Genomic DNA, 13,110 nt, shown 5'->3' on the forward strand with positions numbered 1-13,110 from the left:
CACTTCCTACTGGAGTGACGGGTGACTGCTGTTGATCTGCGCCTTCATGCCCCCTCTGTTAGCCATATTATAGCTCCCAGTAGATGGACTTGTTACAGATAGAATGTGATATTCTGCTGGAGTTTTTTACATTGTTAAGGAGGATTGAAAATAGTTTGTAAATGGTGATTATAAGTGGAATAAACACCCAAATTTTGAAGAATCACATTTTAAAGACATCACTATAACAGTGTACATTTGTTTAATATGAAATCATAAACGCATGTTTGTGTTTTCTGTCAGGAATTCATCAGTAGCAACCCCGACCTATACCTGATAAAGGAGCAAATTTTACACTATGAAACGGTTGAACAGGAGATCGCGGACATCACGCCCATCGTCGTTTTAGGTGGAATGGAATTGTCAACAGGTAAAATAATACCAAATATTCACATTAGCTATTACAGTTGAGGTTTTTATGTGTTATGTGTGAAAAATGGCACATTAATGTCATCAAAGCTGCAGTGCATCACTGGTTTTGTTTAATATAATTATATTGCACTGTTAAATATTGAAAAAATAGGTGGATTGAAGTTAGGGTTGGGATGTGCCAGGTACGCCTATTCCACGTCTTCTGTGCATACGGCTGGTTCAGCTCAGACTCTGAAGTCATAACCTTAAATCCTACAGAATTTTACAGTGTTGCTTCATTTATTCACATGCTTGTTGTTTGTGTTGGTGATGTCTGTAGCTCCACTGAAGATGTCCCTGAGTGTGGAAGCGAAAGCCTGGAAACTGATGCTGTGCAAGTACGTACAAAAGGAATACAAGAAGAAGCTGATGGACATGATCGCTTTCATTAGTGAGCAGCAAAAAAAACTCTCACGCCCTATAGCTGACCTGGACGACGTGAGATTCGCTATGGAAGCCCTGTCCAATATCCGGGACTCAGAAATTATAATGGACATGACCATGGGGCCCATCGAGGTCCGACATAATGATAAGCCATATTTCTAATCCTTATCTTACTAATCTATGGTTTATTTTAGACATGAAATTGATTAGTGATGTTTTTAGGAAGCCTATTCTATACTAAACAAGTTTGAAGTGGAAGTGACGAAGGAGGAGGCCGAGGGTGTGGATACACTAAGATACTCTTTTGCTAAACTGCAGTCCAAAGAGGTACGTTCCTCATTCTCAACTCAGATTCCACAGTGTCTGTCTTTATGAAAGATCCATCACAGATGATTCATGGCTGATTCTTCCTTCATTTAAACATTTATTCAATCATTTATCCATTCTGGTCAGGGTCACCGTGGCTCTGGAAAGCAGTGAAAACACTGCTGGTGATGCCCTAGGTCTAAGTAATGTGTTTAGTAGTGTGTTATTAACTGCAGTCCAGCTTATATGAAATATATACACCGATGAGGCGTAACATTATGACCACCTTCCTAATACTGTGTTGGTCCCCCTTTTGCTGCCAAAACAGCCCTGACCCGTCGACTCTGACACCTTTCTATCAGAACCGGCATGAACTTCTTCGGCAGTTTGAGCTACAGTAGCTCGTCTGTTGGATCGGACCACACGGGCCAGCCTTCGCTCCACACGTGCATCAATGAGCCTTGGCCGCCCATGACCCTGACGCCGGGTTTACCACTGTTCCTGACCACTGCAGACCGGTAACACCCCACAACAGCTGCGGTTTTGGAGATGCTCCGACCCAGTCGTCTAGCCATCACAATTTGGCCCTGAAATGTAACCTTCGAGGATAAAACATTCACTTGCTGCCTAATATGCCCCCCCCCCCAACAGGTGTTGTGATGAAGAGATAATCAGTGTTATTCTCTTCACCTGATAGTGGTCATAATGTTATGCCTTGCCAGTGTATAGTTATACCCAGTAGTATAGTATTACCCAGGAAATACATCTAAACAGTGTGCCAGTGCATCACCAGGCATCCCTGACTACCTTACCCTCTCATTTACTTGCATGAGATATGTTTGTGGAAAACATACCAAACTCCTTATAGACCATTTAAAGCGTTGCTTTGAAATCGAGTCCTCTGTTCTTTCTAAAACCATGTTACATATTCTGGTGTTTTAATGAAACATGTGGGAGACGAAGGGACAGCATTTAGATGAAGTCTAATGTGTTTTTTATATAAAACCCCTACACAGAGAGCAGTCCAGCATGAACTGGTCAGTGCGCAGCCCAAGTTGAAAGAGAATCTCCTGGAATCAGTCGGCACGTTTCAGAATGACTTGATGACTTTCGGCCAGAAGTATGAAACGGTGAGCAATCAACTCATTCCTGAGGGCCACACTGACACTTTTGTTTCAGACCCGAGTCCATCTAATTGTAAGGGTGCAGGGATTTAAGTGAGTTCGGGAATAGAATAATGCAATTGACTAAATAAATCATCTTATTTTTTGTTTGAAGTAAACAGCAGACAATGAGACACTGACTAGCAGATAAACTGAAACACTTTCTTTAAGCATGATGTGCAAATAAAACAAGTACATATTTATTTAAGAACTATTGAAATGTATTTAAAAGTTAATTCTTCTGTATATAAGCAAGCAGCTTCAATTACAAAGTAATTATACCTACACAATTAATCTATTAAAGGAGCAAATATAAGAATAATAAACATTATTAAGTGAATATGTTTTGTCACCTCTGATGTTTCTGCTTTTGTATTTGTCACTAGTCATTGTTAAAATAAAGACAAACTAAAGTTTAAACACCACCCGGCCATAATAAAAAAAATATCTGGACAAAAAAACAGACAGGTTAAATTAACTAGCCAAAGATCTGAACAAGCAGCAACTATGTACAGATAATTGTCTGGTTTGAGTTTTGTCCTTGTGTGGCATGTCATCTTTCTGGTTGTTTGCTGCTGATGGTTTTCTCACTTCCCCTGTCTGGTTCCTGCAGTGATCGTCTGAGTTACACTTGCTGGCGGAGCTGCCCAGACGTTTTTGTTTTGTTTGTGCTTGTGTCTGTCTCTGTGTTCTCAGTGTTTCTGCTCTCATATAAGCTTTTTTGTCCTCGAGTCACTTTAGGCTGTGGCTTTGGTATGGTTTTGTGAATTTAAAACTGAACCAGTGATATTAACCGACCAAAGTGTGTGAGAATCACATTAGATTAGAATAAATAGAAGAAAGCCGATCATAAGAATATTATTATAAAACGGATAGTTCCGGTCCTAAAATCTGATTGGCTGAGCCGCGTTCGAAGCCGTTGTAAAATCCCCGATAAACTCACACCTATGACCGCCTCACATCATTTATTATATTTTATGTTGACCGCCGTTTTATAAAAGCAATAAGCCACTCCGCTTCGCGTCGTACCAAAAACGTCATCCCCGTGCTAAAATCACAGTAACGTACGGCCTCTCGTGGCTTATTGCTTTAATAACCTGTTGTATGACACTTAGCGATTCATATATGGTTCCTTGTCTGTCTGATATCAGGAAGGCCCGAATGTTTCAGGCATTTCACCTGAGGAGGCCAGCATCAGACTTCAAATCTTCCAGGTATGACAGATGCAGAATTCAAAATGCTTTTATTCATTATTCTTTCTATATAAATCTCTCACACCTCGGCTCGTTTATACTTATAAATATTATTCATGTGACATTAGGTGGTCCCAGACATGCACTCAAAAGCAAATGTATTATAACTGTTTCAAAAACTTACTGTAATCAATACTTAGGAATATAACTCAGGTGGGATTAAGCCGGATAGGGACTCTCTCTCATAACTGATGCAATTACGACCTCTGCTGGCTAATTGATGGCACCTGCACAGAGATGGGAAAAGAGTACTGTCAGGGTGTGTCTCTCCGTACACAGTGCTGATCCGCATTGCACTCGTCAAAGTGTAGGTGTTAAGATGCATACCGCTGCTGCCCGCTTGTCGGAGGGGGCGTGTGGTAGCTTCTTTCTCCTCAGTCAGAGCGGGGGTCAGCATTGGTGGAGAGGAAGCGTGACACAATCGGGCAATCGTACGCGCTAAAAGGGGGGAAAAAGGGAGAAAATGCATAAACAAAATATTATATATATATAAATCAGCCAGACTAATGCCGACTGTACATCTAACCATTTTATATTAAATATAATTTTATTCCACCTTAAACGTGCTCTGATATTGATCTCAGACTGGGTTTGATAACCTGTGGAGGAAGTTCACCACATATTCTTCTGGAGAACAGTTGTTCGGCCTGCCCGTCACTGAATATGATGTTCTACAGAAAGCTCGGTAATTACAGTCTGTCACTGTCTGGTAAACACTCTCCAGAAACATGATGATGCTCACTGCTGATTGGCCTAAAACATGCATACAATTCTGTATTATTCCCGTGTCACTTTTCTATTCTATTATAATGGTGTTCCTCTCTCTTATGTTATTGAAACTAGGAAAGAGCTCGGGCTTCTTCAGAAGCTGTACGGCCTCTACGATGCGGTTATGAATAAGATCAGCGGCTATTACGAAATCCTCTGGACCGAAGTGGATATTGAAAAGATCAACACGGAGCTTTCAGAATTCCAAACCAGGTAACCGTCGCGACTCTTGCACAGTGTTACAGCAGCAGCTCCTCTCAGAACTGTAAGAACTCCTGTGTGTTTTGAATTGTACTCAGATGCCGAAAGCTCCCCAAAGGACTGAGAGACTGGCAGGCGTTTTTAGATCTGAAGAAAAGGATCGATGACTTCAGCGAGTCGTGCCCTCTCCTGGAGATGATGGCTCACAGAGCGATGAAGCAGAGACACTGGGAACGCATCGCTGACCTGACGCAGCACAAGTTTCACGTGGATTCGGACACGTTCTGCCTTCAAAACATAATGGAGGCCCCACTGCTGAAACACAAAGAAGACATAGAGGTAATGCTACACTGAGGCTCTGTGTATGTAGACACTGATCAGTCATAACATTATGACCGCCTTTCTAATATTGGCCCCCCTTCTGCTGCCCCATACACAACAACCCGTGATGCTCTGTGTATTCTGACACCTTTCTATCAGAACCAGCATGAACCTCTTCAGCAGTTTCAGCTACAGGAGCTCGTCTGTTGGATCCGACCACACGTGCATCAATGAGCCTTGGCCACCCATGACCCTGTCGCCGGTTTACCACTGTTCCTGACCACTGCAGAACGGGAACACCCCACAAGAGCTGCAGTTTTGGAGATGCTCTGACCCAGTTGTCTAGCCATCACAATTTGGCTTTTGTCAAATTCCCTCAGATCCTCACGCTCGCCCGTTTTTTTTTTTATATCAACTTTCAGGATAAAATTTTCACCTGCTGCCTAATACACCCCCCCCCCCCCCCCCCCCCCCACTAACAGGTGCCATAATGAAGAGATAATCAGTGTTATTCTCTTCACCTGTCAGCGATCATAATGTTATGCCTGGTCAGTGTATGTAGATACTGGTGTCTTTTGCTCTTTAGATGACATACATTGTTTTGGGTTCATTTAAGCTATCCCTGTGCTAAAGTCATGCTTAGTCTAACCAGGGTTTGAAAGAGACTTGTGTTATAATGATGACCTTACTTTTCTCCTCACACTAGGACATCTGCATCTCAGCAGTAAAGGAGAAGGATATCGAGGCCAAGCTGGCACAGGTGGTTGATTTATGGTACAGTCAGTTGCTCACATTTATGGCTTTTAAAGGCAGAGGAGAGCTGATGCTTAAAGGAGCTGAGACGGCAGAAATCATCACTGCCATGGAGGACAGTCTGATGGTGCTTGGATCACTTCTAAGCAACAGGTAAGTTTCATCAGGTTCTGTTCATGTCTCACACACTGATGTTCTCATTAGAAATAACAGTCTAGACTAGCACTTTGTAGATTTTTTGGTATTGCTTTGACCATTGCTTTGATGAAGTTTAAATATAGAGACTATTCTCCTTTATACGGATGTATAGGGGTTCAGTAAGCTTAGCAAGCTTAAACAAATAAAACAGTGATGACTTCTGTCTGTTTAAACACTGGAGCATAGTCATAATGCACATAAAACTTTCTTTGTTATGGTAATTTTGGTAGATTGAGGGGTGCAAGTCATAATTCTGATGATTCTACAGATTCATTATAGGGTAAATTAGTTTAGTATTTCATTGAACTTAATTAATCAAACTAAAGTTTATTTAACTGTGTAGTGGGCGCTCTGTGTGGGTGGCACATGGGTAAATAAGATAAGATAAGATTCCTTTATTGATCCCCATGGGGGAAATTCGAGTGTTACAGCAGCTCCAGTACAGTGTAAGTAGAGTAAATACAGTAAATGAAAATAGAGTAGAATAAAATAAAAAATAAGGAAATTATCAAATAAATGATGGTAAATAAAGTATGGTAAATAATGCTCGCTTACTACCACTGGCATCCAGGGTTCAGTGCTATCGGTCAGTTCAGCGTCTACATACAGGCATGATTGGCTATGCCTGAGGTGGGGGGTAGCCAGGACCCTGCAATGGATCGTCGTCCTGTCGGGGGTGTGTTACTGCATTGCGCCTGATATTTCCAGGACCCACCAAGACCCTGACCAGGATAAAGCAATGGTAAAAATGAAATGAAACTGTGTAGTTCAATTTAATTTTGTGTTTGTACGATTTGTGTAAATTCTATTTATTTAAAGTATCCTCCAGGCCACCCAAAGAGGACGGGGGTCCCTGCTGAGTCTGGTTCCTCTCAAGGTTCCTTCCTGTATTTTTAAGGGAGGTTTCCTTGCCACTGTGGCCCTCGGCTTGCTCAATAGGGGTTTTTGATCTGTTGGTCCCGGACTTTGTAAAGTTGCTTTGAGACAATGTTTATTGTAAAAAGCGCTATATAAATAAATGTGACTTTACTTGACTAGTAAAAAACTCTTTTTAAGGAAGGGACACAACCCAACACTCACAGCTGTAATCGATCGAACCAGTTTGTTTCAATCCCAGGCAGTGGTGCTACCAACCTGGCTGGGCAACCAACAGGCACATTAGGTTTCATTGCAGCTGTACGGTTGTGCCCTTCGTTGTCTGGCCGAAGCACCTGCACTAGCGTTGCTCATGATTTGCTTAGCGTGGCAGCACTATATGAGACTCAGCCACTGGCAGGTGAATAGATGTGGCAGCGACTGGTAATCTCTGTTTGATTTCTCTGTACATAGATACAACACTCCTTTTAAGAAAGACATCCAGAACTGGGTTTTTAAGCTCTCCACATCATCAGACATCATCGAGCAGTGGCTGCTTGTTCAGAACCTGTGGGTGTACCTGGAGGCCGTGTTTGTGGGTGGAGACATTGCCAAGCAGCTTCCACAGGTACATCATTAATCTGCAGCCTGTATGTTTACTCACCTGTAATCATGAACTGCTTCATTTACGTATTATTACCTTGTAGGAAGCGAAGCGCTTCCAGAACATCGATAAATTATGGATAAAGATCATGCAGAGAGCCCATGAGATCCCCAGTGTGGTGCAGTGCTGCGTGGGAGATGAGACCATGAGCCAGCTTCTACCTCACCTGCAGGAGCAGCTTGAACTCTGCCAGAAATCTCTCACAGGGTATGAACACAGCCCCACACTGTACAGGGTGTCGATCTATTTCAGGGCAGAAGAAAACCCATATGGACAAGCGAAGAACATACAAAACTTCTCATGGTGGATGTATATCAAGCAACAAGTGGCAGTGGTGTAGCTTGAACCAGCTTATATATTGCCCATTGACCAAAGGCACGGATCAAACCTAGGTCTGCAGAACTCTGGTTTCACCCCTTCTTATTATTCAAATGATTCACATGTTTCAGACACAACCGCTGAAATTCATGATATAAAACTATAATACTGTGCAGCAGCAGTTTAGGGAAGGTCCTTTCTGTTCCAGCATGACTGCGCAAAGAAGCTCCAGTGTCCTGCACAGAGCTCTGACCTCAGCCCCACTCAACAGCTCTGGGATGAACCAGAACATTAACATCGATGCCCAGTCGTACTAATGCTCTTATCACTGAGTGGGCACAAATTCCCATACTTCAGAACAGAGGCTGTTGTTCGAGCTAAAATATCACACAGAGGTCACTAGATAGGGCAAGCCGTAGCCTGGCGCTTAGGGTACTGGACTAGTAACCAGAAGATCGCTGGTTCAAGCCCCACCACTGCCAGGGTGCTGCTGTTGGGCCCTTGAGCGAGGCCCTTAAACCTCAATTGCTCAGACTGTAGACTGTACTGTAAGTCGCTTTGGATGAAGTCGTCTGCTAAATGCTGAAAATGTAAATAGGATGTCTAACACGCTCACGGTCCAAATACTTTTGGCCATATAGCATGCATCTGTGTAGGCATGAACACAGTGTGAGCCATGTCTTTTACATGATAAATCACTAGATCAGTGCTAACTAACTAAACCTGGACATACAATTCAAAGCAAATGTCCTATTTATTTTTTAATTAATTAATTTATTTATTTAATTGAATGTAGAAAATGTCAGCAAATCACTGATTTGATGCTAACAAACAAACAAAAACACTCACATTATTATTTTCCTCACTGTCCACACATCCCTCATCCCAAAACCCTGTATTATTACCGTGCATTAGTGAGGCTTTATCTAAGCACATGTGACAGCAGCTGTCTCAAAACATCTGCATCATCAGGCTTCACCTGTTTCTGTACAGCTACCTGGAAAAGAAACGACTGCAGTTCCCCCGCTTTTTCTTTGTGTCCGATCCTGCTTTACTGGAAATCCTCGGACAAGCCAGTGACTCTCACACCATCCAGGTACGAGCGGCGCACCAGTATAAACGCTCTCCACGTCAGTCCAGCTTCATAACCATCTTTGCACTCGTGATTGCAGGCTCATCTCCTGGGAGTGTTCGACAACGTCAGTGAGGTGGAGTTTCATGTCAAGGACTACGACAAGATTTTGGCGGTGATCTCTCAGGAGGGCGAGAAAGTACCCGTACGTATCAGCTGGAGCTCAGAAGTGTGCGGTTGTATTTATTTCCACACACACAGGGGAACAGAGTACAGATGAGAAGTAGGGGTGGGTGATGTTTCCAAAATCCTTCATCTTATCACGTCAAATAGAGATCAGTCGTAGTTAGTGATCAGCCAGGATTATAAAGGGCAACGGTAGGTGAGGCTGGGACAGTGGGAGCCTAGTGGGTGGAGTTTTAAGCTGTCAACTGAAAGCTTGAGAGTTCGAATCCCGGCTCTGCCATGCAGCCACTGTTGGGCCCTTGAGCAAGGCCCTTAACCCTCTCAGCTCTAGGGGCGCTGTACGATGGCTGACCCCAGCTTTGACCCAAGCTTCCGAAACAAGCCGTGATATGCGAAGAAAGAATTTAGTCGTTCTGTACGTGTGTATATGTATATATGACAAATAAAGGCATTCTATTCTATTTTATTGTTGTGTTAAAAACACTATATAGACAAAAGTATTGGGACGCCCCTTCTAATCTTTTAATTAATGTGTTTTAGGCACAACAATCTATAACATGTGTAATAAATCAATTATACAAGAAGTCATGAATTCAACTTTGCAGCAACAGTTTAGGGACTTCTCTTTCCTGTTCCTGTTCCAGCATGACTGTCCCCCTACATGAAGAAAAGCTCAATTTAATGAAACTTCACATGCTGCCATCATCTGTACTACTGAATGGACACAAATTCCCATAGACATACCACAAAGTCTAACCCTAGAAGCTTCTTAGTAAAGCGACTGTTCTACCTGAAAAAGTCACTTTATTTTAGACAGTGTATTGTCTAAGCAATTAGGGGTTAGGGCCTTGCTCAACAGTGCCAACCTGGCGGTGGTAGGGCTTAAACCAGTGACCATTTGGTAACTGGTCCAGTACCTTAACCACTAGGCTACAGCTGCCCTTAGTGAGGCGTTTTGCAAGCTCATGGTCAGGTGTCCACATACTTTTGGCCATACAGTGTAGATCCAGTTGCCTCTTACCTTATTTGATGTTATGTTATGACATTTTTTAATGAACGATCTGAAGTAAAGACTCTCGCAACCTGTGAGTTAATGAAATAAATTGATGATAGAGATAAACAGTGCACCTCTAGTGGTGTGGTATTTTATATATACATTATATATACATCCTACTCACTAAGAGGAAGAACCAGTAATAAAGTTTTTATTTCTGTGTTGATTATGATAATTGATTTGGATGGAGCTGCTCTGATGTGCTGTGTGTGTTTACCAGCTGGACAAACCAGTAATGGCGCGCGGTCCTGTGGAACTCTGGTTGGGAGAGTTACTGGTGCAACAGCAAGCCTCACTGCACTCAGTCATAAAAGCAGCTCAGCTGCAGATTAATGAGCCCGACTTCCAGCTCCTCACCTTCCTTAACCAGGTCCAAGCTCAGGTACGCAACAGCTCAGAGCGTGCGTATCATAACAATGCGTATAACATATAGCACAGCCTTAAAAATACATGCACCGGTGATGTTCCTCTCCTTCAGGTGGGCCTGCTGGGCATTCAGATGCTCTGGACTCGAGACTCAGAGGAGGCACTGCAGAATGCCAAGAAGGACAAGAGGGTCATGTCTGTGACAAACCAGAAGTTTCTGGATCTGCTGAACACGCTGATAGCACAGACGACTCACGACTTGTCCAAGTTCGAGCGTGTTAAGTTTGAGACGCTGGTTACAATCCACGTCCATCAGAGAGACATTTTTAATGATTTGGTAAGAATATGACTTCTGTAATCACGTGATTCCTTTTATGGCATGTTTATCAGCATCTTTATCCTGGTCAGGGTCGCTGTGGGCTCGCTTTCACCGGAACCCACCCATCTCAGGACTTCAGCTATCCCCACACTCCTTAGACATAGCTAATTATATCTGTGTAGACGCCTCGCACCGCTGAGGTTCGAATCTGGATCTCAGCATGAGTGTGATAGACCTCTGCACCACCCGAGCACCCAGTCCTTTCATTTTATCTTTATATCTTTATATTCTGGCTTATAAAAAGAGAGTTATTAAATTAACATCATTGTTTATCATCATTTTTTATATTTTTGTTGTACAGTCTTGGGCAAAAAAGGTAAAAATGGAGTCAGAAGATGTTTTGAAAACATTTAATCATCTAGACATGTTACTTTGAGTTTTATATCAAGCATTGAAATCCGTTCATGAATTTTTCTGTGTATAAGAAGATTTTCCACCCAACCGAGCAGTGCGGAACAAACGGTGGCTCAGATCTTCCTTCTGGATCATTTTCTGACCGGCCAGTTGTTGTTAGGACCATTATAAGGAATTTTGGGTTGTGTGCACACACCACACACACACACACGTAGTTTACGATGAAATAAATCTCTTTCCTCTCTGTGATGTTATCTGTTCAAAAAAGCATCACACTTTTTTACCCACCCATTTTATATTCCATACAAACATGAATGTTTACTTTGTCTAGCGTCAGTAAATCCTTACCAGCGTGTTATTATTTTATATACTAATAAATACAAGGTTAAAGCGCAGTTGTAGTCTGTATCAGGAATAGAATTAACCGTAGCCCTGTGCTTGTTAGGTGAAAATGAACATCAGGTCCCTCGGTGACTTTGAATGGCTGAAGCAGAGCAGATTTTATTTCCGGGAGGATCAGGATCACGTCGCAGTGTCGATCACGGACGTCGACTTCATCTATCAGAACGAGTTTTTAGGCTGCACGGACAGGCTGGTCATCACTCCTCTTACAGACAGGTGCTTCTACTCGTCCTTTAGGAGGTCCTCGTGTACATTCAATAGAAATAACAATAATGTTTTTCTCCCAGGTGTTACATTACCTTAGCTCAGGCGTTAGGTATGAGTATGGGCGGAGCTCCTGCTGGTCCGGCTGGGACGGGCAAAACCGAAACCACCAAAGACATGGGCCGCTGCCTGGGGAAGTACGTCGTGGTCTTTAACTGCTCCGACCAGATGGACTTCAGAGGACTGGGCAGGATTTATAAAGGTGATTTTATTTAGTCAGTCAACACGGCGCTACACTATAGGTCAACAAGTATGTGGACACCTGACCCTGAGCGTATTGGTTACCCGTTCCAAACTCATTAGATTTAATATGGACTTGCCTTTCTATACGATTTTGGTAGTGTGCATGTGGAAATTTGTGTCCATGTAGGTAAATGTTGGGTGAAAAGACCTGGCTTACAATCAACATTCCAGTTTTTGCTCACTTGTGTTCAGTGAGATTGAGCTCAGGGTGTTCTACATCGGGGGAGCCAAAAAAAATGGGTTGCAGAGAAAAGATTAACAGAAATTAACTTGTACATAAACGCCCCCTTGTGAAGGCTTTACGTTACATCTCGTAAACCACAGTGGGACCAGATTGCTACCATTTTTATTAATGAAGTATTATTTGTTTTGTGTTTTGTTTTAATGCATTGTTTGTGTGGCCTGGCTTGCTGTAAAAATCATGACATAGAGAACATGTGAGACGTTTAAAAAAAAGTTTGAAAAACTCTGATTTACATGATACTTGAATTCTTCCACACCAGAGACTTTAACCTTTGTGCATAGTTCACAGAAGAATAGTCATACTGGAACAGGAAGGGACCTTCCCCAGAATGTTGTCTAAATGTTTATAGCATAACATTATAGCATATAGCATTTTTACCACTCTTAGTATTGTGTATAGAGAAACATGTAAACGTAATGATTAGGAGGGGTGTCCACACTTTTTGACCATATAGTGTGTAACAGCAGAATAAGTCTGTATTAAAGAGACGTATCTGAGTGTGCCATCAGTCCAGATTTTATTCAGAATGGTACTGAGGATAAAACGATCACGTATATCCACTCTAATAAAGGACTTTCTGTTAGGTCTGGCTCAGTCTGGGTCCTGGGGATGCTTCGATGAGTTTAACAGGATCGACCTGCCCGTGCTGTCGGTCGCTGCACAGCAGATCCACATCGTCCTGAGCGCTCGCAAAGAGCGCAAAGCTCAGTTCCTCTTCACCGACGGAGACTGTGTGGATCTGAACCCCGAATTCGGACTCTTTATTACCATGGTAACGTATTTACAGATGTTCAAATATACACGTGTGGTCCATATTTTAGCACCTTTGATTGTTTGGTATAAAAAGCCAATCATTAGATAAAAATGGACATGGAGTAAGTGAACGTTGTGTCATCAACATCTTGCCCAAAT

At 42.5% G+C, this 13,110-nt stretch overlaps 1 protein-coding gene across 1 annotated transcript in view; it reads left to right on the forward strand.

The window, feature by feature from the left end:
* Positions 1 to 282: 282 nt before the first annotated feature.
* Positions 283 to 13,110, forward strand: part of LOC134307533 (dynein axonemal heavy chain 8-like) — a gene marked incomplete at both ends in the record, with an annotated part of 41,637 nt that continues 28,809 nt past the window's right edge. The window contains 18 exons of the mRNA XM_062990501.1: positions 283 to 409; positions 731 to 966; positions 1,057 to 1,161; positions 2,157 to 2,270; positions 3,455 to 3,517; positions 4,141 to 4,241; positions 4,400 to 4,537; positions 4,624 to 4,864; positions 5,553 to 5,752; positions 7,127 to 7,280; positions 7,360 to 7,523; positions 8,628 to 8,730; positions 8,807 to 8,911; positions 10,167 to 10,328; positions 10,425 to 10,649; positions 11,491 to 11,663; positions 11,735 to 11,913; positions 12,783 to 12,970. Coding sequence (XP_062846571.1) covers positions 283 to 409; positions 731 to 966; positions 1,057 to 1,161; positions 2,157 to 2,270; positions 3,455 to 3,517; positions 4,141 to 4,241; positions 4,400 to 4,537; positions 4,624 to 4,864; positions 5,553 to 5,752; positions 7,127 to 7,280; positions 7,360 to 7,523; positions 8,628 to 8,730; positions 8,807 to 8,911; positions 10,167 to 10,328; positions 10,425 to 10,649; positions 11,491 to 11,663; positions 11,735 to 11,913; positions 12,783 to 12,970 — 2,778 coding nt within the window. The remainder of the gene's footprint in view (positions 410 to 730; positions 967 to 1,056; positions 1,162 to 2,156; positions 2,271 to 3,454; positions 3,518 to 4,140; positions 4,242 to 4,399; positions 4,538 to 4,623; positions 4,865 to 5,552; positions 5,753 to 7,126; positions 7,281 to 7,359; positions 7,524 to 8,627; positions 8,731 to 8,806; positions 8,912 to 10,166; positions 10,329 to 10,424; positions 10,650 to 11,490; positions 11,664 to 11,734; positions 11,914 to 12,782; positions 12,971 to 13,110) is intronic.

This window comes from Trichomycterus rosablanca, unplaced genomic scaffold (assembly GCF_030014385.1).
Source record: "Trichomycterus rosablanca isolate fTriRos1 unplaced genomic scaffold, fTriRos1.hap1 scaffold_294, whole genome shotgun sequence".
Classification (NCBI taxonomy): Eukaryota; Metazoa; Chordata; class Actinopteri; order Siluriformes; family Trichomycteridae; genus Trichomycterus; species Trichomycterus rosablanca.